Raw genomic sequence first — 27,999 nt, 5'->3', positions numbered from 1 at the left:
GTGAACGACTCGCCTTCCGCGCTGGGCGGCGGTGGCTGCGGTGGCCTTCCCTTCACCCAGTCCCCTCCAGTCGGGCCCTAGCGGTGCAGTGCCCTGAGCCTGGGCCCTCTCCGCGATGCCCCCCAAGAAACAGGCTCCAGCTGGGGGCAACAAGAAGGCGGAGCAGAAAAAGAAGGAGAAAATCATTGAGGTGAGTGAGCGGCCCCTCCCTCCTCCCTCCGGAACTGGGCCCTCTGAGCGCCCGCGCCCGGGTCCTCAGGCCCTTCGATCTCTCGTGTCCACGTGCCTCGCCTCGGTTCCAGTCCTGCCCCCTTGCAACCTGCTCCTCCCCATCCCTTTCCCGTCCTCCTAACTTCTCCCTAATCCCTATAGTGACGCTTCCCTTTCTATCGCCATAGTGACTCTGACCAGCGCCTGGGGTGAGCTGGGGGTGGGGGAGGGGGAAATGGAGAGGCATGGACTGCTCTTGCTGCCCACCCCCCACCCCGGGCTGCTGCTGCCTCATCCCCCCCATCTTTGCAAAACATGCATTCACACTTTGTATTCTCTTAGGATTTTGTTATGACTATCCTCGCCCCTCCCCTTAGTGTCCTCCTCTCCTATGCAGACAGATGGCCTTTGTCCTTTCCATCCAGTACACCGGTGCTTGAGGAGTTGGAAAGACAGTGTTGTTCTTTGGTCTGCCAGTTAGACCTTTCGGTCTAGCAATTCCTTCTCCGACTCTCTGGGCCTCTGCTTTCTCCCTCCCCCACACCCACTCCAGCAAAAAAAGAGGTGAAGAGAAAAGAGATCGTGAGAAAGTTTTTTTGGGGTAATTCAAAAATCAGGGTCTTGGAAATTTGTTCCTCCGAAGTGTGTGTTGCCATAAACCACTCGATGTCTGTTTATATTCATTCAGTTATAAGGTGTTAGGCCCTTGAAAATCAAGATCAAGCTTTTAAATTTGGAGTTTTTCAATATATTTGTTTATATAAGAGACCCATACTAGATACATAAGAAAGTCACATAAAAGTCATGTTGCCTTAAAGAATTATCCTAAGATTCTCATCATTCTTTACTATTAGTGTTACCCATAATTATGATTTTAAAAGAGGTAAACATTCAGCACATGTGTGTAATAGCTTTTTTTGTTTCTATCTCAGAACAACTTTTTGAGGTGCTTATTTTTCCTACTGCTTTTAAGGTTTTTTTTTAATGTTAGATAACTTTATTATATTTTAAAACTTCTCTTAGGGACTTAGTTGATGTTATTTACTACTGCTTAAATAGTTAAAAATGAAAGTGCAGTATGGATCAAAACCGTGTATTCTCAATTTGAAACCTGTTTGATTTCAGTAAAAAATTTATGAAATATCTGTTTGATCAAATAGTTTGTGACAGCAGAAAAGGTATTTCCACTGTCGGTTTTTTCTTTTTAGGAAGAGTTTATTCCTTTTTCACAGCGTCACAAAATAATACAATGAAAGCTCAGATCTTTTCACCTCACCAGCTGCCATGTTGTATTTCAATTAAAAGACTTGTAGATGTTGAGTTACCTGTATTTAAAAGAATAACTAGGTGGAGAACGGGATCTAGGTCTATTTAACTGGGAGTGTATTTTGTTTTTTGGGGTGGTTGTTTTTTTTCCCTGACTCAAGTTGGAGATAAGAAAGTGAGATGGCCATCTGCTTTCCCCACCCACTTCTAGAGTATTGCACTACACCTTGCGCTTTACTGCTGTCATGAAATCAATAAAATAATTGTTGCCTGAATAACTGTATACTTCTTCAAAGTACCTCCCTGGTACAATGTCAGCTTCCTTAATAACTGATCCCAAGGACCCACGTTACAAAGAGATTCTGATGCTGTCATTTTATTCAACTGTTTAAGTGCCTACTCTACCTATTAGCTATGTAATTTTCAAATTGAATTTTTTCTAGCTTATTTGAACTTTTCTATTATTAAGAAGTTAATAGTCACTTGCTGTTTTCCATCTCCAACCAGTTTTTTATGGTAGCTATGTTCTATTCAACTAACAAGCTTGTTTCTTAACCAGATTTTTATTGATTTTTGTTTTTTTAAATCCCCTTCATTTCTAAATGTAAAATACTAGATTTATTTCTAGAAAGAATTTCACAGCCCATCTAATCTAACTCTTATTTTCCAAATGAGGAAGGGCAGTTGTGATTTGACTTGTCCAAGGTCATGCACATAGTGTCCAAATATATTAAACTTGCTTAAAAAAAAACTCTGTAGCTTTTGCTTAACAGAGAAGTCTCCAGAGAAAAATAAAAGTGATTAAAACAGCTTCATACCTGAACTCACAAGAAAGCATTATCCTGACAAATTAAATGTCAAAATTAAATCTAGCCAGCTATTCGCTTAAGAAAAAAGAGGAAACTCCTTCCCCCCAAAAAATACTGCTTATTAAAATTAAGAAGAATAAAGTTGGTAACTGAGGTTCAAAATCTTTTTTTAATTATGCCTTAAGTTTGCTTAGCCTATTTTCTCCCCCATAGCTGTTGATGTCTTTTTTAACTTAAAAGCTTTTAGTACCAGAATCGTGTTTTTATCTTATTCTTGATATGAAGACATTTTCATGTTAACGTATTTATTGTTTAAATTTTATAAAGTTTGAGAACTGGTTATGTTCAATTTTGTGTCATGTGTAAGTGAATGAATATTTCATTCCATAAGCTAATAATACCTAATGTTGCCTAGGTAAAAATAGAATTTGACAACTAACTGATTAGGTATGTGAAGTGAGGTTGCTCATTCTGTCAATTAGCATTTATTAAGAGACTACTTTGTGGGGGCAGCTAGGTGGCAAAGTGGATAGAGCACCGGCCCTGAATTCAGGAAGACCTGAGTTCAAATCTGGCCTCAGACACATAACACTTACTAGCTGTGTGACCCTGGGCAAGTCACTTAACCCCATTGCCTAGCCAGAAAAAAAATAAAGAGAGACTACTTTGTGCCAAGCACTATGCAAAAGGTTGAGGATACAGAAAGACGAAAGACAGTTAGTGTGCAGTATCTCAATCTAGTAGAGGAGGGAAAAGAAGGAGTATTTAAGTTACAAACCTGGAAGATAAGGATATGGAGTCTTTGACATAAATAGAGAATTTTAAGAGAGGGCAGTGTTTGGGGAGAGGATATTAAGTTTGTTTTTGGATATGTTGAGCTTGAGACATTTTTAAATGTCCAATAATTGGTGATGTGGGACTGAAGATCAGAAGGTAGATTGGGGCTATATATGTAGATCTTAGTCATCTGCATCTAGATGATTTGAACACATGGGAATTGATAAAGTTACCAAAAGAGAGCATAGAGGGAGAAGAGAAGAGGTCCTAGGACAGAATCTTGAGGAACACCCACAGTTAGAATATATGACAATGATAATGAACCAGCAAAGGAGATGGAAAAAAGAAATGAATAGACAGGGAGAAAAATAGCCAGGAAAGGAAAGAGTGTTCAGAAACTTCGAAAGGAATAGATTGGTTGAGAAAGACATGGCCTGAGAAAAGACCAATCAGATTCAATAATCTTTCCTCATTGTAACTGAAAAGAATAATTTTAGGTGAGTAATGAGTTTAAAAATCATTTTGAAGAGAGGAGGTAGAGGCAAGGAATAGAGACAGCTTTTTCTAGGAGGTTTGCTGAGAAAGGAAGGAGAAATAAAGGACATTACCTTGAAAAGGATTGTAGGGGCTCATTTTTTGTGTGTTTTGTTTTTTTGGGATTGGGGAAAATTGGGCGTGTTTTAAGGCAACAGAGAAGGAACTAGTGGATAAAGAGGTTGAAGATTTGAGGATGGCATGACTGGCTTTGCATTCTGCTGGAGAAGATGGGAGGGCATGGAATCAAACACAGCTGTGGAAGAGTTGTCTTTGCCAGGGAGAAAAGCCACTGTCAGAGACTAGAAAAAATGAGAGAGTGAGGACTAATGGGAAGGGGTTTCAGATGAAGAGAATGGGGGCAACTAGGTAGTGCAGTGGATAGAGCACTGGCCCTATGGTCAGGAGGACCTGAGTTCAAATCTGCACTCAGACACTTCCTAGCTGTGTGACCCTGGGCAAGTCACTTAACCCCAATTGCCTTAAAAAAAGAGTTTAAAATAAGCATTAAGATGAAGAGAATGGAAAAGATAGCTCAATTAAATGGCAACAACTGTTTCACTAAAATAAGAGAGAAGTTCCTCAGATGAGAGGTAGAAGAGGGAGATGTGAAAGGCTTGAGGAGGGCAAAGAAGTTTTGCAGTAGCTTCTGTGAAGAGTGGGGGAATCAATCGGGGAAGATCAAAGGGACTCTAATTAAAGTTGAATAATCCAGGACAGCTGAGATTAGAGAGCCAAGTATAGCATAGAGTTAAAATGGCTAATTAATGGGCAGGATTTAAAAGGAGAGAAATGAACTAAGATAATGGCCTGAGCGGGTACTAAGAGATGGAAGAATTGAAGGTCTCAGTTTGTTAAGGAAGGGTGAGGCATAGGAAGAGAAGGAATAATAGGCAATTATCATTAGACTGTAACATACACAGGATCTTGCAAGGGCCTTTGAATCATGAACATCAAATATAATTAGTTGCAAGTGGACAGAAATGCTAGTTAATAAGTCTAGCTAACAAAATCAGTAAGTCTGCTGTGTTTTAAACATTAGTGCTTTTTTTTCTTTTCTTTTTTTTTTTTCCTTTGGGTGAGGCAGTTGGGGATAAGTGACTTGCCCAGGGAGGGTCACACAGCTAGTAAGTGACAAGTATCTGAGGTGGCATTTGAACTTAGGTCATCCTGACTCCAAGGCTGGAGCTCTATCCACTGTGCCACCTAGCTGCCCTTAAACATTATTAGTGAAAGGAGTTCTGAATTTGGAAGAACTAGGTCCAAGTCACATTACCACTTATTAAAAAAGTGATGTTGAACAAGTTATTTGACCTGTGAGGAAGCTGAAAGAAATGAATTGTTCAGAGATGCTTAGATACTATCAGACACTCATACCCTAACATGGTAGCTTTAAGTCCCTCTCCTCTCTATTCCATCTTTCAATGAAGTAACTATTAAGTGTTTATTAAGTGCCTGCCATGTGTCAATCAGTATCCTAGAACTGGGTCTGAAAAGCCAAAAATGAAAGTCTTTGCTCCTAAGGAGTTTACATGCTATTGAGAGAACAGTTAAGTGAGTGCATGTATCTGCAAACTAAATACAAGGTAATTTGAGGGATGAGCAGCAATGGAAAGGTCAATGTAGAAGGTGGCACTTTGAAGGAAACTGGCAATTCTAAGAAATAAGAGTGAGGAGGGGAATGTATTTCAGACATGAGGGAGGGAAGGAAACCTGTGCAAAAAAGGTAAAGAGAGAAAAGTGGGGAACAGCAAGAAGACCAATATGGCTCGAACGTAGAGTGCCTGAAGTAGAATATAATAAAGCTGGAAAGGTAATTTGAAACCTGGTTGTAAAGTTAATGGGTAGCCCTGAATTTTAAGGAATGTATATGGTCAGAATGTATATGGTTTCAGGAATGGCATCTACAGATGGAATGGAAAGAGGAGAAATTGAAAGGAGACCAATTAGGAAGCCATTTCAATGGTCCATAAGAGATGTTGAGGCCACTACTCTAGTTCCAGGCCTTAACACTTCTGGACCATTAGAGTGGCCTTCTATTTGCTTTTCTAGATCAGTTGGACCAATTCCTAACTTTCCCAGTGGTGAATTCATTTATTAGTGTGTCTTCCCAAAGCCCCTCCAACATTGTCCTCCTTTTTATCATCTTTGCCAGTCTGTTTAATTGAGGTATTTAATTTTTATTTCTTTTAGTAGTAGCAATCTTATGGTTGATTATTTGTGAGTTGTTGTTTGTTTTTTTCCTGAAAACTTGTATCCTTTGACTTTTTTTAATCTATTAGAAATGGCTCTTAGTCTTGTGTATTGTTATCTCTTCCATATAGATCTTAGATAAAAGATTTTTATTTTTAATTTAAATTCACCCCTCTCCTTCTTTTGGTGAAAAATTCTCCCGAGTCATAGCCATGAAAGGATCTCTTTTTATGTATAAGTTGAGTATAGGTTTAAAGCTTATTATTAATTTATGATGCTGGTCTAAACCTAATCTCCGGCACACTACACTTCCTTCTAATTGTGTTTTCTTGGCACATAGTAGGTGCATACTAAATGCAAGTTGACTAATTGATGGAATGCCAGACAGTTGTATTCGCTTATATTTGGGTTTTGCTTATTCTAGTCTGTTCTTAATACACTCATTTCTGTATTTTAACTAGTGCCAAATAGTTTTGAGGATGGTTATTTTATAATCACAGTGGGTTGTTTCTGTTTTTTTAATCTAGCTTATCTTCAGGTATTAGGAAATACCTAGGCAATGAAATTACTATAATTGAAATTCTTTAATAGCATTCAGCAAGTGATTAATAACTAATCCACAAAAAATACTTCTGCCAGGATTTGACTTTTTAAAAACTTATTGATCACTTGCCTACTTTAAGTGTGATTTTGGATAGGAACCTCAATAGAAAATAAGTTGTGAAAATCAGCTTGTGATATAAGAGAGAGAAACTTAATGACTAGTTGAAACCTGCATCTTTTCTCTTTGTGAAGACCCTTTTATTGTATTTCTCATTTAGGACAAAACTTTTGGTTTGAAGAATAAGAAAGGAGCAAAGCAACAGAAGTTCATCAAGGCTGTGACTCATCAAGTTAAATTTGGTCAACAAAATCCAAGACAGGTAAGTAATTTTCCTGTTAAGCTTGGTCATAAAATTTATCCATCAAGATGTATTTTATCAGATGAGTTATCATAGTTTATTTTAATGAGCCCACTGCATTCCTTATTTTCCTGAGCTACCTGACTTTGATCTGAATGGTAACGTTGTATCATAAAGGCTATTTATATTTAATCTGTAAAATTGTTATGAACAAGAAATAACTGTTAACTGGAACTTCATTCAGCAAGTTAATTCCCTTTTTCAGTGGGTTCTTGCAGTGCCTTCCTGTTAACCATGTGCACACTTCTGACTCCAGAACAGAGAAAACCTAGTTTTTTACCCATTAACTGTGGTAGACAGCAAGACTATCAAAAAATTTAAGTGAAATGAGTTGTTGTTTTTTGTCAAGCTCCCTCTTCCCCTTCCCTGAGCAGCATCTTTAATATAAAAAATTTTTTTAAAAATACGAAAAACAATTCAGTAAAACTAACCAACATATTTAAAAGGTCTGACACTATGTGTAGTGTCCCATATGCCTGTTCCCTTACCTCTGCAAAGAAGTAGAAGGTGGTGCCTTCTCTTTTCATTGGGGCCCAGATTGTACGTTACTATTTTACCACACACAGCTTTAATTATTTTGTTGTTCTTTCCATTTACGTTATTGTAGTCATTCTGTATGTTGCTTCCCTGCTCATTTCATTTTGCATCAGTCTTCCATACTTCTCTATTCATCAAATTCATTATTTCTTAGATCATAGTCATATACTATTATATTTCTATACATAAGACAAGTTTTTTCAGCCATTCTCCAGTCTGTGGCCATCTATTTTATTTACAGTTCTTTACTAACAAAAAAAGTTTGCTATCAATATTTTGGAGCCTTTTTATTAATGATCTTCTTGGAATATGTGCTAAAAGGCATAATCTTTGGGTCAAATTATATGGACGTTTTTGTCACCTTTTTGGGCATAATTCCAGATTGCTTTTCAGAATATTTGGACTGGTTCACAGCTCCACCAACAAGGTATCAGTGGGCCTATATTTCACATCCCCTCCCACATTGACTATTCCCATCTTTTACCCACTTTTCCAGTTTTCCAGGGGTGAGGTGAAACCTCAAGTTATTTGATTTGCATTTTTTTAATTATTAATTTTTAAGCACAATTTAATGTGGTTAATAGTTGGCAGTTTTTCTTTTAAGAATTCTTTATTCATATCCTTTAACCACTGATCAATTGGGCAATGGCTTTTGATCTTATATATTGCAAAAATGTATTTATGCTTAATTTAGATATAATTTTTACAGTGTAGCCCATATGTTTTCTCAGTATATGAGAAATTAGACGTAGCAAAATAGAAGGGTCAACATAAATTGTTTCTTAAAGGCATACTATCCTGATAGTAGCTGTAAATGACAACCAGTCACAGATTTGGAAACAATAAGCATAAGCTAAAAAACAGATATAAGAAAAAAGAATCAATGAAGGGAATTGACAAAGCAGAAACAATGATTGGGCAAGGAGGCAGTGGAATATGACTACTTCAATTTAGAATTTATTGTACAGAAGGAAGGAGAACAAAGCATGACATAAGAAGACAGATTTGTAAGAAAACATAGGTAGGATCCCATGGCCTAAACTTTTACAAAAGAAATCATAGGGGTTTGGTAAGCACTCAAGAATGAATAAAACCACAAAACTAAACAGTCTTGATAGAAAGAAAAAAGGCAGGGAAGGGTTGGGAGGACTTGTGTAAAGACTAAGGTGTCAGTGCACAACCTCATTACCAATTAAATTTAAAAAAAAAAAGCCATGAAGGCATTTTTAAAAATGATAATGGAGGAGGATTAATTTTTTAAAAGCATGACATGAACTTATTAAAATGGTGTCAGGAACCGAGGCTGATTGGAATGGTAAGAACAACAAAAGTAGGTACATTTTACTTCTTTTTAAAAATTCCTTTATGTGGGGCAGCTGGGTGGCACAGTGGATAGAGCACCAGCCCTGGAATCAGGAGGACCCAAGTTCAAATCCAGCCTCAGACACTTGATACTTACTAGCTGTGTGACTCTGGGCAAGTCACTTAACCCCAACTGCCTCGACAAAACACAAAAAATTCCCTTATGTGACTTCATCATCATCACATAGTGCCAAATAAATAATGTTACACTAGCGTGTGTGTGTTTGTGTATGCATGTGCCCACATACATGCATAACTTTCTTCAACTAGATTCATACAGCTGAATTTTTAAAGTGGTATTGGCCAACTTTATAAAACCAGCATTCTTCTTAGTTTATATGCTTTTAATATAGTCCTTGACAGGTATGGATTTGTAAATTCCCTAATGATTAGAAAAGGAAAATTCTTCTTTTGTTGGGCACATGAACTCTTGGGTTGGGGAAGGAAAAAGGAAAAAAACAAGTTTTATTGAGAAAGCCGTAAAATTGAACTGAGTGTACTGTAGCATCCTACTTTCTTCAGTAAGACTAAGAAGTTATTTTTCATTATATAGGTTTATGAGGAGTACACCTATAGTGACTGCCCTAACACTAGGATTCTCATCTATTGTCATTTTTCTGTTGATCTATGCAATAAGATTTTAACAAATATACCTCCTGAAGGAACTAAGTAGAAAAAAAAAATTATTGTTTTTATCAATAAAATATGATTTTATTTCCAGTAGATTTTTGGCAAGTAGTTATAATGAAGTACTTAGAAAATAGCTATTAACCAAAATGTTTTAATAAACAGAGCAACCAGTCCCTCATAAATATGCTATATTTAGAAGAAGTTTTTTGCTGCATTTTTCAGTATGTATATTTACTTTAAAATAAATACAAACTAATGAAGCTTTGAAGAATTACTATGAGATCAAAAAGAAAAAATAGGACTATTTAAAAAAGTGGTAATTTGGTGATTTATTGAATTTATTGTATACTAATAATTTCATAGATATCACTTCCAGCTAAAGGATAAAATCCTTGAAAACTGATGTTGTGTTAAAATTTCATTTACATCTTCTATAAGATTATTGAAAACCGTATTTTAAGTGTATTAAACATGCAAAAGAGCATCATCTCTAACATTATTGTCAGAGAGACAAAGGTAATGTCTACATTATATGCTTTCTGTATTGTATGGTATACAAATTGCTTTGTGTGGAGCACAGCTTAACTTATGATGTAACCAGTCTATAGCATAGCAATGCTTCACTGTATTTAATCTTTGGAATTAAGTGATCTAAAATTAATACTTTAAATCTGGAATTATAGGCTGCACAAAATGAAGGTGATAAAAAATTGAAGAAAGATGACAAGAAGAAAGAACTTCAGGAGCTAAATGAACTATTCAAACCAGTAGTTGCTGCTCAGAAAATAAGTAAAGGTAAAATTGGGAATTTGTTTCATTTGTGTTAAGCATAACTCATATAAAAACTTTTTAAATCCATTCTATTTGGATTTGTGTTTTCAAAACATACTTACTAAAAATAACTAACTTGTAATTAATGATCCTTTAGGTCAAGTCCACCATTGACTGATAACTCCTTTCTTGCTGTTAATTATTTATTCAACTCTGTAGGTCAAACACAAGTTGGCCCACCTATTTTACATAATATCACTATGGTACAATTATATTCTAGTGTATCCAAATTCCAGAAAATCCATGCTGAAAAATGTTAATCACCTCCTAAAAAAGAGGTAATGGTCTCAGGGTACAAATTAAAAATTTTTGTACATGACCTACTCAGGAATGAGTGTTTTACTTGTCTATGTGTATTTGTTACAAGGTTTTGTTTTGTTTTATTTTGTTTCCAAATGGAGGGAAAGCAGGTGAAAAAGAGATAAAAGAGATTTTAATTGAAAAGATTAAATTTTAAAATCTAGTATCAAAATAATTTAGACTGTACATCCAAGGTGGTCATAATCAAATTTTATGCTGAATTAACATGAACAGTTGTTTTGTTGTCAATTATGACAATAACCTGGTAATGTTTGTTTATACCAGTAACTTTAGAGTTAACATTATTTTTTCTGGTTTTGAGTCTACTTCTTTGTCCTCACACGTGGCATAATATATGACTTTTTTTTATTTTAAAATTTAAATTAAATTTTTTTTTACTTTTCCAGAGTACCTTAAGATAACTACAAGTAATCTGAAACATTAATTTTGTGGCTGCTTTTTTTTTTTCCTCAATCCAATGAGCATTTATTTATCATGAACCATGTGCAAACTTTATGTATTTTTTTAAATACTTAATTTTTGGTTTTCAACATTTACTTCCATAAAATTTTGAGTTTTAAATTTTTTTTTCCCATTCTTCTTCCCAGGGGGAGGGGGAGGAACCTCCTCCCCGATGGCATGCAATTCTATATAGGCTCTGCTTATTCATATTAAGCATATTTTCCCATTACTCATGATATAAAGAACAATTAGAACTGATGGGAGGAAACATGAGAATGAAGCAATAAAACAAAACAACAAAGGAAAAGGAGAGCAAATAATATTCTTCCATCTGCTTTCAGACTCTAGTTCTTTCTCTGGATGTGAATAGTATTTTCCATGAGCTTTTTTGAGATGTCTTAGATCCTTGCATTGCTGAGAACAGCCAAGTCTATCAAAGTTAGTCATTGCACAATGTGACTGTTAACTGTGTACAGTGTTCTCCTAGTTCTGCTCACTTCGCTCAGCATCCATACAAGTCTTTCTAGGTTTTTCTGAAGTCTGCCTGCTCATCATTTCTTATAGCACAATAGTATTCCATTACATTCATATACCACAACTTGTTCAGCCATTCCCCAATCTATAGGCATTCCCTCAATTTCCAATTCTTTACCACCACCATAAGAGCTGCTATAAGTATTTTTTACACGTGGGTCCTTTTCTCGTTTTTATGATCTCTTTGGGATAAAAACCTAGAAGTGGTATTGCTAGGTAAGGGTATGCACAATTTTATAGCCCTTTGGACATAGTTCAAAATTGCTTGCCAGAATGATTGGATCAGTTCACAACTCCACCAACAATGTATTAGTGTTCATTTTCCCACATCTTCTCCAGCATTTACCATTTACCTGTATTGTCATGTTAGCCAATCTGATAGGTGTGATGTGGTACCTCAGAATCGTTTTGATTTGCATTTGTCTAATCAGTAGTGATTTAGAACATTTTTTCATATGACTATAGATAGCTTTAATTTCTCCCTCTGAAAACTGCCTGTTCATATCCTTTGACCATTTATCAATTAGGGAATGACTTGTATTCTTACAAATTGGACTCAGTTCTCTACATATTTTAGAAATGAGGCCTTTTTCAGAGATACTAGTTGTAAAAATTCTTTCCCAGTTTTCTGCTTCCCTCCTAACCTTGGTTGCATTGGCTTTGTGTAAAAACTTTTCAATTTAATGTAATCAAAATTATCTATTTTGCATTTCATAATGTTCTCTATCTCTTGTTTGGTCATAAGTTCTTCCTTTCTCCATAGATCTGAAAGGTAAACTATTCCTTGTAAGCTATTCCTTGCTTTCCTAGTTTGCTTATAGTATCTGTCTTTATATCTAAATCCTGTACCCATTTTGACTTTATCTTGGTATAGGGTATGAGATGTTGGTCTATGCTCAGTTTCTGCCGTGCTATTTTCCAGTTCTCCCAGCAGTTTTTATTAAATAGTGATTTCTTATCCCAGAAGCTAGAGTCTTTGGATTTATCAAAGAATAAATTAGTATAGTCATTGACTGTTGTGTCTTGCGTACATAACCAATTCCACTGATCCACTACTCTGTTTCTTAGCCAGTACCAAGTAGTTTTGATGATTGCTGCTTTATAATACAATTTAAGATCTGGTACAGCTAGGCCACCTTCCCTTGCATTTATTTTCATTAGTTCCCTTGATATTCTGGACCTTTTGTTCTTCCAGATGAATTTTGTTATTGTTTTTTCTACTCTATAAAAATTTTTTTCTGGTAATTTTATATGATGCTGAATAAGTAAATTAATTTAGGTAGAATTTTCATTTTTGTTATATTAACTCGACCTACCCATGAGCAGCTGATATTTTTTCCAGTTATTTAGATTTGAATTTATTTGTGTGAAAAGTGTTTTATAATTGTGTTCATATAGTTCCTGGTTTTGTTTTGGCAGGTAGACTCCCAAATACTTTATAATGTCTACAGTAATTTTAAATGGAATTTCTCTTTCTATCTCTTGCTATTGGGCTTTATTAGTAATATATAGAAATGCCAATGATTTGTGTGGGTTTATTTTATGTCCTGCAACTTTACTAATTTGTTTATTATTTCAAGTAATTTTTTTACTTGATTCTTTAGGATTCTCTGAGTATACCATCATGTCCTCTGCAAAGTGATAGCTTTGTTTCTTCTTTGCCTGTTCTAATTCCTTCAATTTCTTCTCTGATTGCTAAAGCTAACATTTCTAGCTCAATATTGAATAACAGTGATGATAATGGCCATCCTTGTTTCACCCCTGATCTTATTGGAAATGCTTCTAGTTTATCCACATTGCATATAATGCTTGCTGATGGTTTTTGATAGATGCTGTCTATTATTTTAAGGAAAACTCCATTTGTTCCTATGCTTTCTAGTGTTTTTAATAGGAATGGGTGTTGTATTTGTCAAATTTTTTTTCCTGCTTTTTTTCCACCAAGATAGAATAGCTAAAAGACTTGAATTACTATCATTGCTATTACCCTAGCACATAATCTGGCCTCTTCCCCAAAACACCTATTTCTGTGCCTCATCTTTATATGACTGTGACCCTGTGTAAGCCTTTCAGGCTGCTGCTCTAAGCGAGTACTTTATGAGAGCTTGCTTCTGGCCTTGAGGACCCAGTCATCAGGTATTTAATTAGCTTTGCCACCTCATTCCATCTCTCTTCTCTTTGAAGAAAAGGAGCACTGTCAGTGCCACTAACATTTCCCTCACTTATCACTTGACCCTAAAGGGCCAGCCCCAAGGAACTGGTGTTTCACTAATCTTATGGCTAGCAAACTTTTACTTCTTGGTCCCTTAATTCTTACAATTGAGTCACAGTCTGCCAATGTAAAAAATGCCTTTCCCCAGTATCTCTTTCATTTCTATGCAACTTAGCTTTCATCTTCAGTCTCTTTCTTCTGCTTCACACCTTGCATTTATGCTCTGTGGAACCCCTTATCTATTATTAGCAAAGTCTCCTTCATCCTAGATCTAGCTTACTCAGTCTCATCCTTTTCTCAATTCTTATGCTTTCTGCAGTTTTTGGTACTGTCAATCTAATACCCTGCCTCCTGGATATGTTCTTCCTGTGATTTTTATGACACACTTTTCCCAATTTTTCCTAACTTCTTTGCTGAATAATCCCATCTCTTTAACAAAAGATGTACTCCAGTCTGAGTCTTGTGCATTCTTCTCTTCAGCTTATCTTCCTCCTTTGGTGAATTTATCACTTTCCATGGATTCATTTGAGAAATATGCAAAAGACTCTCTTGTGTCTCTCGCCCTAATAATCTTACTCCTGAATTCCATTCCCATCCTACCAACTGCTTTTGAGCATCTCCACCTAGCTGTCCCTTTGGACTCAAACTCAGAATGTTCAAAAGAAAAGAATACCCATATATCTTCTGAGAACATCAGCACCACAGTGTAATTAAAGAATACCGTAATTGGAATCCCAAGACCCATCAGGTTCAAATCCTCAAAAATTGTGTTAATAAAGGCAATGTTAGCCTGCACAATATGGTTATAAATATTTACCTACTCTATTTTATTTTATCTCATATACATACTATGAAATTTAAGAATTTAAGAGAGTATATTTAGATGTAACTGGACTATAAATCATTGTTAGTCATGTATATTTTTAAATATAATAGTATGTAGTAGTACTGTGGAAAGAGGATTGGTTCTGGAATCAAAGGACATTCGTTAAATCCTACTTCTTAACTCTTAGGACCTGTAAGACTATGGGCAAATCATTTAATATCTCAGCTTCCTCATCTGTAAAATAAGGGATTTGGACTAGAGGGCTTCTAAGATCCCTTCCACTGTTAAATCTATGATTCTTCACACATTCAACAAATTGGCCTGCTTACTGTTTTCAGTACACAGCATTCCATCTCCTATCACCATTCTTTGTTCCATGCCTAGGAGTGGGTTATCTTTTCACCTCTGTTTCAAAGAATCCTCAGGTTCCTTCATAGCTCAGTGAAGTGCCACTTCATACTATAAAACTATCTGCGTGCAAATTACGTTGTGTATACTTATATATGTTTTGTATAACCTCATTGTATACATTTTATTTTTGTCAAAGTCCCTTGGTGGCATGGATGGTTTCATTTTTGTACGCATATGTTTGATGCTCATATTAAAGCACCATGCTATGCTTGTCACATAGCAAGTAAAAAGTTGGTTGAATTGGATTGAATAGTGAAGAAATAAGTTGAGAGTCATGAAGTGGTCTTGCTGTCATTAGAAAGGCTTGATACATACTGGAGTTGTGACCACAGGCAAATTTCTTAACCAGTCAGTGCCCTGGATAACTCTTAATACTTTAATTTATGGATGAGTTACCAGTATTCTTCTGTGGAGGAGTTGCCACCATAGAAATTACATAACCTATGATATCACAGGTGTAGATTTTTTAAAATAAAAGAAATTGCATTATTTACATGTAATTATAGCTCAATCTTTTAATCAGTGCTTTGAACTCATCAATTTATACAAAAGCTAATTATACTCCACACTGAAACAGTTCCTCATGATTCTGATGATGATAATACCTGATTCACTTATTTGGAATTTATATCCTGCCTACTTCCAAACAGGATCAATAGAAGGTTATAATGCCAAATTTTATCTTTCGTTTGTCACAGGTGCAGATCCCAAATCAGTAGTATGTGCATTCTTCAAGCAAGGACAATGTACTAAAGGAGATAAATGTAAGTTCTCCCATGATTTATCTCTGGAAAGAAAATGTGAAAAACGAAGTGTTTATATAGATGCAAGAGATGAAGAACTTGAAAAAGGTATGTATAGTTTTTCTATCATTAAATCTGAATATCAGATTTTAGTTCATTGGTAGTAGTGTTCAGTAACTTAAAGAACTTTCATAAACAATTGGAATCACTTGCCTAAATATTAGAATTTTTTCTGAGTTGTAAAATCATAATTCTTTATATCATTTCTACATTATTAAATTAGAACATGTAAAGAACAATTAACTGCACCAGCAATCCTTTTGTGATGTTATTTATCTTTAATAAAGTATCCAAGTTTTTCTTAGAAGGAATATTAAGTAATGGGGAGGAGCTGTAGCTGTATTAATTTTAACATCTTTCATATCTAGATACCATGGACAATTGGGATGAGAAAAAGCTGGAAGAAGTGGTGAACAAGAAGCATGGTGAGGCGGAAAAGAAAAAACCAAAAACTCAAATAGTATGTCCTTTTCTTGAATTGAGTTTGCAGTATTTGTTATCATTAGGGAGAAATTAATGTGGCAAGGTATTTGACTCTTTTTAATAGGTCATACCTTAAATTTAAAAATAATTCCAGTTTATGATAAGTATAAATGTGGGTTACAGGGAAACAAGGTTTTATTTTTTAAAATAGACTTTAGGATACTTGATATGCCTTTTGTTTTAATGCATCTGTTATTTCATTGATTTTGTTATCCAGCCACTGGTGCATATTACAATCCTTCTGCACAATCCTATCCTATGTAGTTATTTTCCATGTTCTACCATAGATTTCCCCAGTGTCCTAGGGACCTTACTTTAGGTCATTTTATGTTTTATGAGTATCACTAAAACCTCAGGATGCCCATCTACTGTTATCCCTTACTCTTGTCAGGCCCTCTCTTCCTCTTCCTTTTCCTGAACTAAATATAATATACACCACCTCCTGCGTGTAGGTTATCCGTGGAAATATTATGTGAACATCCTGCATCCATCGTACATCCCTCCATTGCCTTTTAAGTACTTGATTCTGGTGTTAGAGATTCATAACCATGTAACATTACTGGTAGAACATTTGTATTTAGAAGGTAGAGCTTTGTTTTCGAGAGTAGTTTTGGATCATTAAAACCACATGTAGACCTGTAAGTATGATTTCCTCTACTCAATTCTAGGCATAATTCATTGCTCATTTAAAATATCTGCCCAAGATAAATGTATTGATACATTACCTAGACAAACTGCTTTTCCAAATGCATGGCATAGTCAGAACAACAGGCATTTTTCATTCATTTAGCTCCAAAGATTGTTAGGCTGATTTTTAAGGATTCCTGGATGGGGATGTGAGAACATCTGCAGGGATGCTTGGCCAGCAGTACTGGAAGTGTTATCACCCTTCCCCCATTGCCCCTGCCTCTCCTGTATCCTGAATTTTATTTCCCTAAAAACTTTAAGTGTTTATGTCAAACTGGGTGTTAGTGTCAAAATAGTAGTTCCCCTGATGATGAAAGTGGATTGTTAGAGAAATGCTTACATATCTGTTCAGTTTTCCATCAGTTTGTTGTAGTACTGTTAGCTTGTTGTCTTCCTTTACATGTGTCCTTGGGATGATAATTGCTTAATTGGGTTTCAGACCAAGCGTTTTGTCAACTTAGTTTAACACTCCTTTGCTTTTCACTATCATAATTTTCTTATCCTTGACATTTTAATCAGTTTCATCCTCATATAATCATAAACTTAGGCTTTGAAGGACTTTGGAAATATTCTAGTCCAAGTCCCTGTTTTTATAAAAAAGAAAACTGAGGTCCAAAGAGGTTAAGTGCTTTATTCCAGTTCACAGTGGGGAGTAGCACATGAGCAAAGAGCCAGGGTTGGAATTCAGATCCTATGACTCCCAATTTCAGTGTTCCTTCCAGTGAGTGGAAACAGTTCCTACTATTGTTCTGTATGCACTATATCCCAGCACTTCTACTTTGTCCATTCAGCTCATCAGATTTCTTTGCCTCTTCATTCATTTTCTTCGTGGTGTTATTTTTGTTCACAATCATCATAAGCGCTGCAAAATAATGTGATCAAATATGCCATGTCAGGTCAACTCGGAAAAGCATTTTTAAGTACCTGCTGTGTACCAGACACTGCTACATGATGGAGATTTAATGAAAGACATAACAGTCCCTGCTCTTAAGGAGCTCACAGTCTAATGGGAAAGACAACATGCAAACAACTGCACAAAAGTATATACAGGATCAATTGGAGATAATCTTAGATGAAAGGCACTAGCATCAAGGAAAATTGGGAAGGGCAGAAGGTAAGATTTTTAACTGGAATCTGTAGGAAGCCAAAAGATAAAGTAGAGGAGGGAGAGTTTGGTTTGGTTTTGGGGGTTTTTTTGGGGGGGTGGGGGGACAGCCAGCAAAAAATGTGCTTAATGATTGTCATATGAGAAGAACAGAAAGGAAGCCAATGTCATTGGATTGCCAAATAGCAGAGTGTGTGGAGGGGGGAGTAAGGTATGATGACATTGGAAAGGTAGGAAGGGACCATACTATGAAAGGCTTTAAAAGACAAAGAGAAGATTTTGTATTTGATCCTGAACATGGAGTTTGTTGAATGAGGAAGGAAGAGAGAGATGGTGACTTGGTCAGACCTTGTACTTTAGGAAGATTAATTTGACAGCTGAAGGATAGAATGACCTGGGGAGAAATTTGTGGCAGGGAAACCAATTAAAAAACTCTTGCAGTAGTCTAAACATGAATTGTTATGGTTCTGTACCAGGATAGTAGCAGTGTCAGAGGAGAATAAGACATATACAAGAGATGTGACAAAGATAGAACGGATAAGACGACTTAGCTTATTAAATATGGGGGATGTATAAGAGAGTGAGGAGTTGGGGATGAGGGAAATTTGCGATAGAGAAGGGAGTGAGTTTTGGAGGGAAACAATGAGTTAAGATTTTTTGGACATGCTGAGTTTAAGATGTCTATTGGACAATGTTCAGTAGGCAATTTGAGGTGAGAGGCTGAAGGTTGGGAGAGGGTGAGGGCTAGATAAATCTGAGAATTATCTGCCATAGATGTGATAAAATTGAATGTATAGTTGCTGATGAGATCAAGCAAAAAAGTATAGAGAGACAAGAGAAAAGGGCCCAGGACCAGAGCTTTGGAGGACACCCAGAGGCAGTGGGCAAAACTTTTTTTCTTCTTATCCATGTACATTGGATTTAAGTGGTCTTTGAAATTAAAGATCTCAGTTGTCATAATTTTGAATTACTTAAACTGGAGGAAAACATTTTTCCATTTGGGAAAATGAATTTTAGACATGAAATGGCTTTAGTGTTCCAAGAAGTTGATACGATTATTCAAGTTCATATGATCTGCCCTATTTCTCAGACCTTTTCACTTAGTTATTTGTATTTATCTGTAATTCTTTAATAGCTAACCTTTGTCATTTTATACCTCTCTGTCCCTTATGCCTTAATAATTGACATTAAAAACTACTAATATCTACATGGTTATCTCAGATTAGTAAACTTGCATTTTATAAGGTAAATAAACATTAGGACAGGCTATTTTATTATTTTCCTTCATGGCTGTTAACATGAGCTTTATAAGCTCTACGTATATATATACATATATATAATTGAATTTATATGAAAACATTTATTTAAGGATTCAACTGAATCTGTGATGTGTGTGTATATAAGTGTAATTTATAATTAGTTGACCATTACATTATTTTATAATTTAAAAGCTCCAAAGGTTTTTTTGCATTTTTGTTTCCTTGTAAAGTAATTGTTTTTTAAGCTGAAATTTTGTGTTTGTGCAGATAAAAAATTATCTTTTCTGTATTCTTAATATTGCCACAAAAAATGTTCAAGGGCAGAAGAGCAGTTGTCAGTGAAAATTACTGTTTCTTTATAGGTGTGCAAACATTTTCTTGATGCTATTGAAAACAACAAATATGGCTGGTTTTGGGTTTGCCCTGGAGGTGGTGATAATTGTATGTACCGTCATGCCCTTCCTCCTGGTTTTGTATTAAAAAAAGACAAAAAGAAAGAAGAAAAAGAAGATGAAATTTCGTTAGAAGATCTAATTGAAAGAGAGGTAACTATAACAGGTTTTGGTTTGGGGTTGTGTTTTTGTTTCTTGGGGGTTTGTTTTGTTTTTTGGGTTTTTTCCAATCCTAAAGACAACCTTTATTATGAATTTTTAATGTTTGCCACTTGGGGGCAATAGCACTGTTTTGTTTGAAAAAGATGTTTGATGTAGCCTGTTTAATTGTAAAGATTTTATTGAGATAGCTTTCATCTTTTGCTCATTTATATGAAATTATGCTTTTTTGAAAACTGGTTTGATATCATTTATGTGTATGTAGACATGAGAAGCTATGAGATAACTAGGTAGTTCAATGGGTAGAATGATGGAACTGGAGTCAGAAGATAGGAGTTCAAATGTGGCCTCAGATAACTCTTTAGCTGTATGACCCTGGGCAAGCCACTTAACCTTCATCTGTCTTAATCCACTGGTGAAGAAAATGGCAGACTACTGCAATATCTTTTCCAAGAAAACCCCATATGGGGTCACAATGAGTGAGATGTGACCAAAATGACTGAACAACAAGAAGACATGAGCAGAAAGAAAAAATCTTGAGATAGAATCAAAATCTTTCTCTTTTGCAACTTTAATTGTAGTGACAGATCTATCAGAAAGGAAAGAATGAACAAATTAACTTAAAAGTATTTATTATTAAGTACTTAATATGTATCAAGCATTATGCTAAGTGCCAGGAATACAAATAGAAAAATCAAAACAGACCCTACTCTCAAGGACCTCATATAGTCTAATTGGGGAAGATAATACATAAAAGGCAGTTTGCCTACAGAGTAGATGGCAAGGCCTTAAAATCCTAGGTTGCTCAATAAGTCATTTAGTTGACAGTGCGGTTCTGAAACCTTTTGTGTAAAGGACTTCTGGCGGTGTAGTGAAACCTAAGGATACATCCTCAGAATAATGTTTTTAAATTCATAAAATAGAATACATAGGATTATAAAGGAAACCAATTACATTGAAATTGAGGCTCTGTATGTCTGTATTTCTTTAGAGAGAGTTCTTGAACTTCAAGTTAAGATTCCTTGGCCTACAGGATTTTTAGCAGGCACTAATAAGGCATATAGGGCCTGTTGGTCCTCCATTTCATCAGAAAGTATGGAGTTGTCAATGGCCATCTCATCTAAGCCCTGTCAGCAGTCAGGCAGTGCAGCCAAAGAGAGAAGAGTAGGGCTTCTTAGGACTTGACCAAAATGAAATGTGGATTGTTTCTGTGTTTCAAAGTTTTGTTCCTTATGTCTCAGCATGGATAATCTACAATACAATAAAATTATGTAATTATGCAGTTTATACTGTTAGGGTTCACCAACCTAATTCCTAGGCTTATAGATTACATCACTGTTTAAGGTCTTCAGTTAACATTTTTATTATGTATTTTTTCTTATAAATTATTAATTTGCAAGGGAAACAATGAAATAAAACTTTTATATCATTAATTCTTACTATCACTTTCCGAGGTGGTATTAAAGATTTAATTATTTAGTTCTTAGGAATATAGTGAAGCTCTTCCATATTGCTTCTAATTTTGTAAAAATTTTGACTATTCAGAGTATGGCGTAGTTAGTCTGTAATACATTAAGTAAAGTTGAACCTCATTTTTTAAGAATTATTGACCATTGGTGTTTGTGGGGAGAAAATTAAATGTTACCTCATTTTACTACCATAGAATCTTCAGAATAATTCTTAGAAGCAGGGACATTGTAAAAAATCTGTCCTTTTGATACAGTACTGGAAACATGGCTTTCTAAAAAGGAGAGTTAACTTTTTTTTTTTTTTTAATGTCTCCAGCGTTCTGCTTTAGGACCAAATGTTACCAAAATCACATTAGAGTCTTTTCTTGCATGGAAGAAAAGGAAAAGACAAGAAAAGATTGATAAGCTTGAACAAGATATGGAAAGAAGAAAAGCAGACTTTAAGGCAGGAAAAGCACTGGTGGTAGGTTCTAAAATAATTATCATGTCATTACTAAAGATAGTAACTATATGGGACATTAGATGGGAAACCTGCAGTAGACAACAAAGTTTTTTGTTGTTTTTTAATTCTGAAATTCTGACATTGAGTATTTAACATAAGGTGTATTTGTGTATGAGTAGATCAGTGGCCGTGAAGTATTTGAATTTCGTCCTGAGCTGGTTGATGATGATGATGAAGAAGCAGATGATACCCGGTACACTCAAGGAACAAGTGGTGACGAGGTAAAAGGATGCTTATGATAACCAAATATGTCTTTGCTGTTGTTAGATTGTAGATTTAAAGATGGAATATTAGGGTTTTAAATCCAGTCCCTTCATTTAACAGATGAGGGAGGTGAAGCTCTGAGGGGTGAAGTAAGTTGTCTTAAGATCACACTAGTAAGTAGCAAAGCTATGATCAAGCCTAGGGTCTCTAATTTCAAAAACCAGTCATCTTCCCACCAGACCATCCTGCAGAATCCAGAGCATTTTGTAGAGAACTAAATAAAATCAGTGGCAGAACAGAATTACTAGAAAAGGGTAAAAGGTGTAATGGGGAAAGTAGGGTCAACAAAACAATCATGGTCAAGTGATCTTGAGTACACTTGGCAGTAATAGCAAATGGACTGGCTGAATTCCTCTCCTGGAAAAGGATAGTAAGTATGAAATGGTGTTTCAAGAAATGACTGTTTGACCAATAGGTAGTAGTACTCGAGTTCAAAAAAGAAAATTTAGGCATAAATTGCTTGGATTGTCATTCAGAGTTGAACATTTTTACCTGGCATCATATTACATTGGTTGATTTGGGGGATGATTTTTGGACACATGAAAAGTGTTACCAAAAAAGAAGTATGAGTGATAGATTTATCTATTATAGATAAATAATATAATAAATATATAGATATTATGTTGTTTATAATATCTATTCATATTTATAACAGTATTTTCATTTTTGTGCTTTTTCTCGAAGGTTGAAGATCTAGTAAGAGTAAATGATATTGATTTGAGCCAGTATATCCCAAAGGACGTGGATGAGACTGGTATTACTGTGGCCAGTCTTGAAAGATTCAGTACATATACTTCAGTAGAGAAGGATGGTAAGTAGGCTAATTTATGTATATTTCCAAGAAGTAGACAACTGAATGGAGTCGTTACTTTTTTTTTTTCCAGAAAACCATTTCTCAAGAGTTAGAAATCACTAAATGGTCTTGTGAAATATATCTACTTCTGATAGTTAAGAAATGAATGTAATAGTAAAAAAAACAAGCATAACACTGCATGTTATTTCCCTTTGCTTAAATTTCTTGCTTTATAACTAACACTTGGGAAATAGATAAAGTGTGTTTTCTTTATATCTTTGATAACATGCTGCAGCACTTTATTTTGCAATATTCTTTTAATACTAGCATAGAATTTTGCCCTTTTTAATAATTATAATAGTTTTAGGACTTCACTTTTTTTTTAATTAGGCAAACCAATATAACCAACATGGATAATTTCTAGAAAGTAAACAAGATACACTTTATATTTTAAAGCGCTATTTCAAACAGTAGTTAATAAACACCCTACATTATAAGATGTTTATTAAGCTTCTGCATACAAATCCAAGGGACAAATAATCCACTTGGCAGTAGTTAAAATTAGCCTGTAATACAGTCTGGAACATTTTTTGTTCCGATACAGCAAACTAAAAAACACGAATTAAGTTTTAAGTAAATATCTGAAGTTTCTTAAATTGAGTTGAAGAAATGCCATTAAATTTAAATATCCATTCTTCATTTTAACCATGATCAGGGAGAGGGAAATGATAAGTCAAAGGTGGGAAGCAAAAGATGTTATGCCTCGCAGCTACTGGGCAATTATGGAAATAATTTTATTATGGTAAGCCACTGACTTAAGCACACCTAAATTACAAGTGACCACCTTAGCAGTTGAGTGGCACTGGGTGCTATCACTACTACTTGGATTTTCCATTTTTTTACCCACCCCCAAATAATACGTCTCAACTGCTACAGGTCTGTCTAAAATGGGATTATTTGTGAGGCAGTAAAAAGTTAGTGAAACAGATCTTCTCTTACCCTAAATACTTACTCTTTCTAAGCCCTTTGACCTGTCCAACTTACATGTTATCCTCATCCTAGCTCCTATGATATTCTCAGGACAGCCTAATGCTTTTTTCCCTCCTGAAATGTAGGTGGATCTTATTTCAGTCCCAACTTTCACCTGTTGGAGGGGAGAGTATTTGTTTGGAGGGAAGTGGTGGAGGCTCTTCTTAGATAGAAGAACATTAGAGAAAGCCCTGGCCTTGTGCCCTTTGTCTTCCTTTCTGCCACTCTTTCATTCCTTTTTCATACTGCTATCTTTCTCTCTCAATTTTTTTCTTTCTGTTCAAAAACCCTTCTAACTGTTGGAAATGTATGTAGTCATGACTATATGTAGTATAGATTGGGTGTTGTAAATTTGTGAGACACTTAAGATTAACGTTTCTGTTGTAGATGAGTATATAACTTATCAGTCTGGGTAAATTTTTGCTGATGTGTAGAAGATTAAAGGTACTTAAGAGTTACCAGCTAAAAACCTCAAGGAACTGGAGTTGGTTTAGAGGCATAGCTAGAAAGAAGCAGGTGCCAGATACACTCAGGCAACTAACAATCTATGTCTAAATGACTGATATTTGGGGGTTTAAATATCAGCATCATTCATATACTGTAGTTTGACGATTCTCTTTTCTATAAACTTGTTTCATTTTACCCCCTTCCATCTTGAATGCTAGCAGAATCTTTTTTAAGATCTCACCCTTTTTTTTTTTTTCAGGTAGTATAAGGAAAAGAAAGTAGGAGACATCCATGTTTAGATTAGGCAGTGATTGGTGGAAATAGTATAGAAATATCACCCCAACAGTTTTACATTGCTAGTCAGTAAAGTCTGAGCAATGGGAAAAAAAAAGTAGAAACTGAAGAAAACTCCAGTTATGGATAACAGTTGGTCTGGATTCTGTTTCTTAAAAACCTCAAACTTAGTTTTATCCACAGATATTGTTTAATACCTCCGGGTGGCACTTGGAGCCAGAGAACTTTCTTACTTGACTTTTAGACTGCTCATTTCTTAGACAGTTCTTTGCTTAATTATCCCACTACCACTGCATTCTTGTATGTGTATATAATTATATTTAGATAAGTGTAACTTGTGGTAGCACTTTTATCTGTCTTCCTAACAACTGCTGAGAGTATCCCATAAGGCTGCGTAGTATTTTGTGTTGAATACCAGTAATTCTGTGCTCTTGGTGTTTTAACTCCTCTGTACCTGAATGGAGATTGTCTAAAGTTGTCTAAAGAAAATAAAATGTATTTTAACTGGTGAAATCACAGCCTTTCTAAGAACAGCTTTCTTCACTTCTTACCTGGACTGTTATAATAGACTCCCTACCTCAAATCTCACAGATACCCCCACCCCACACCCAGCCATTCTCTACTTAGCTACCAAAGTGATAATCCTAAAGTATAGGTAAATTCCCAGGGCTCTGCATTACCTGTCGTATCAAATATAAACTGCTCTGTTTGACATTTAAACCCTTCACAGCCTGGTTTCTAATTTTTATACATTAGTTCCCATCAAACGTACTTTAGTCCAACCAAACCAGCCTTCTTCATTGACAGAATTTCATGCTTGAAGTAGATTTTCTCCTGATGTCTGACTCTTAGAATCCTTAGTTTCCTTCAAAGCTTAGCTCAGGTGCCACTTCTCAAAGTGGGCGCTACCACCCTCCTGGGGCGGGGGGGAGGGGGAGTGCTGGAATGATGGGGCCAGTAGAGGAGGCGGTTAGTAGCCTTGGGTGCAGTTGGGTGGCATTAAATAAAAATAAAGGAGTGGTGGAAATATAAGGAAAGAAGAGAATAGAGGAGAATTTTTTAGAACTGCTCATACATGTTTCATCTGTTGTGTAACAGTTTAAGTCATAGTGATTACATTATTTTTCGAATAAACACCCAGAATGCAAATTATAACCTATTAGCGATTACATTATTTTTCGAATAAACACCCAAAATGCAAATTATAACCTGTCAGTGGTCAAGTCCACCTACAGGTCTTAATAAGCAAGTGTTGGCAGGTGAGCTTGTAGCACGTCATCAGGAAATCCAGCATGGATCGGCAGGAATATGTGTGTGTGATGACTTGTTTACAAGAAGATACTATATGTTAACCAGGCTTTTATGAAAGTAATACTTCAAAACTATGATGGATCTTAGATCTTGTCAATGTAAGTACTTTCTCCGTTGTATAGATTGCAACCCATCCATCTGTCTCCTCATCTTGTCTGAATCTTGTCCACATTCTTGCTGCATGCATTCTTCTCAAGAGAGCCACCAGAAGTGCTGGTACCTTCTTCTACAGTTCTTGACATTACTTGTATACCAGTAGATCATACTATCTATCCTTTAGTTATCCCTTGCTCTTCTTAGTTCACTGGCCCCACTTCCATATTCAGTCATCTGTTTGATGACTTCTTTTATGATGTTTCTCCTTTACAGCCAGCCCCATCTGCCTCTCCCTTGCTCTTTCAATGACCTGCCACTTTAATTTTTTTGGAGAGAGTGTTTCATGTCAAAATAATCAGTTACATAATTCTTTCATGCATCAGACATACCTTTTAGAGGAAAACCTTTAAAGGAAGAATTTTACTCTGGTGAATAAAATGATGTTTGTTTGTTTGTTTGTTTTAATAAGCAACCAAAAAATCCCCAAAACTGTAGTTTGTTTTTTTTTTGGTTTTTTTTTGTTTGTTTGTTTGTTTTAGGACAGCTAGGTGATACAGTGAGTAGAGTGCTAGACGTGGAATCAGGAATACCTGCATTTGAATCCCATTTCTGACACTTAATAGCTATGTGAACCTGGGCAAGTCACTTAATCTCTGTCTCAGTTTCTTCATAAACATATTTTAGAGGTGAGAAAGTAGGCCTGTTGGTTGGTAATTACTGATAATTCCTTGGTCACCTCTTTTTGGTACTAATAAGGTCATTGGTTTGTTGGTTTGTTTCTACAAACCATTGATAGCCTCTTTTAGATTTCTTGAAAATCATTTCTTCAGTACCTTCAAGGTTGTGCCACATCTAATATAGACCTTCACTCTATTTAGCCTTCTCTTAAAACAATAGATTTCTAATTCAGTGACTATTTATTGACAACTGTTTTGTACAAGCCAGTGCACTACATCCTTAAGGAAGAGTTAGAAAGAGTAAGACAGATCTCTTCTTTCAAGGAACTTTGTTGTTGGGGAGACAGATGTGTTATGTTCTCGGTAATATCTATAATACATGGCAGTGTGAAACTATTACTAGGAGCCTGTTATAAACCAGTTCTTAAGTGGGAAAAAGAATATTCATGGGTGGGATAGGATATAACAAGCCCATCTTATAGCTTAGATTTTCAGCCAAGTACTGGCATGGCTATTCTGTTTTCACGTTTATTAATTTTTATTTATTTTCAGATAATAAATTGAGTGAAGCTTCCGGAGGTGGAGCAGAAAATGGAGAACAAAGTGATTTGGAAGAAAATAATGAGGAAGAACAGGAAAATGGAGTTATTGGTGCTGTTCCTGTTGATGAAAACCTTTTTACTGGAGAGGATTTGGATGAACTAGAAGAAGAATTAAACACACTTGACTTAGAGGAATGACAACAAGCAAGTCAGATGGAAAAAATTGTCAGCCCAACATAAATTGAAATTGACTACATTAATTTTTTTCTCCTGTCTAGAATTCTTAAACAAGATGTTTATGGTTTCCTCACACTGATTTTGGGAGGGCACCTTTTCCTCCAACCAAAAAAAAAAAAAGGAATATTCACCCTTATCACCTCTATTCTGACCTTGACTATACTTCATAGTAAGTTCAGAGTAAGTCATAAGTAATCTGAAATATAATGGTCATCACAGAAAAGGTTTTGTAAATAATCAAAGTAGGAAGTATAACTGCTTTTTTTCCAATTTGTGAGTTTCATTGGGCATGTGTTATTACCAAGTACAACATACATATTGAAAACATCCCTCATTTAAGCTGCATCTTTTTAATGAGTGATTTGATTTCCTTTGTATTTATATATGAAAAAAGAGAGAGAGAGACTGCCTAAAATAGACTACTTATGCAGATTCAGTGTTGGGTTTCTTTGGATAATTAATCAGATGGACATTAAAGATGCAGGTTCTTTAAACTGACAGCATCATCTGGAATGCCCTCTGTACACCGTTTTAAATTTTCCATCTGCCTTTTTTGCCAACAAAGTTGTAAATAAAGACCATCAAACGTTAAAATCA

At 35.5% G+C, this 27,999-nt stretch overlaps 1 protein-coding gene across 1 annotated transcript; it reads left to right on the top strand.

Moving 5' to 3' along the window:
• The first annotated feature begins 7 nt into the window (after positions 1–7).
• ZC3H15 (zinc finger CCCH-type containing 15) lies at positions 8–27,999 on the top strand. The gene is made up of 10 exons (XM_027865915.1): positions 8–190; positions 6,611–6,712; positions 9,964–10,075; positions 15,552–15,704; positions 16,025–16,116; positions 19,553–19,735; positions 21,527–21,673; positions 21,832–21,933; positions 22,661–22,787; positions 27,176–27,999. The coding sequence occupies exons 1-10, from the start codon at positions 116–118 to the stop codon at positions 27,361–27,363; spliced, it is 1,281 nt and encodes a 426-aa protein (XP_027721716.1). The 5' UTR covers positions 8–115; the 3' UTR covers positions 27,364–27,999.

This window comes from Vombatus ursinus, unplaced genomic scaffold (assembly GCF_900497805.2).
Source record: "Vombatus ursinus unplaced genomic scaffold, bare-nosed wombat genome assembly UNPS02014779.1, whole genome shotgun sequence".
Lineage (NCBI taxonomy): Eukaryota > Metazoa > Chordata > Mammalia > Diprotodontia > Vombatidae > Vombatus > Vombatus ursinus.
This window is presented reverse-complemented; position numbering and strand designations above follow the sequence as displayed.

Coding starts and splice junctions, on each gene's coding strand:
- ZC3H15 (XM_027865915.1), top strand. CDS start 116: ATGCCCCCCAAGAAACAGGCTCCAGCTGGGGGCAACAAGAAGGCGGAG. Junction 21,674..21,831: donor AGGCAGGAAAAGCACTGGTG/GTAGGTTCTAAA, acceptor GTGTATGAGTAG/ATCAGTGGCCGTGAAGTATT. Junction 21,934..22,660: donor AAGGAACAAGTGGTGACGAG/GTAAAAGGATGC, acceptor TTTTTCTCGAAG/GTTGAAGATCTAGTAAGAGT.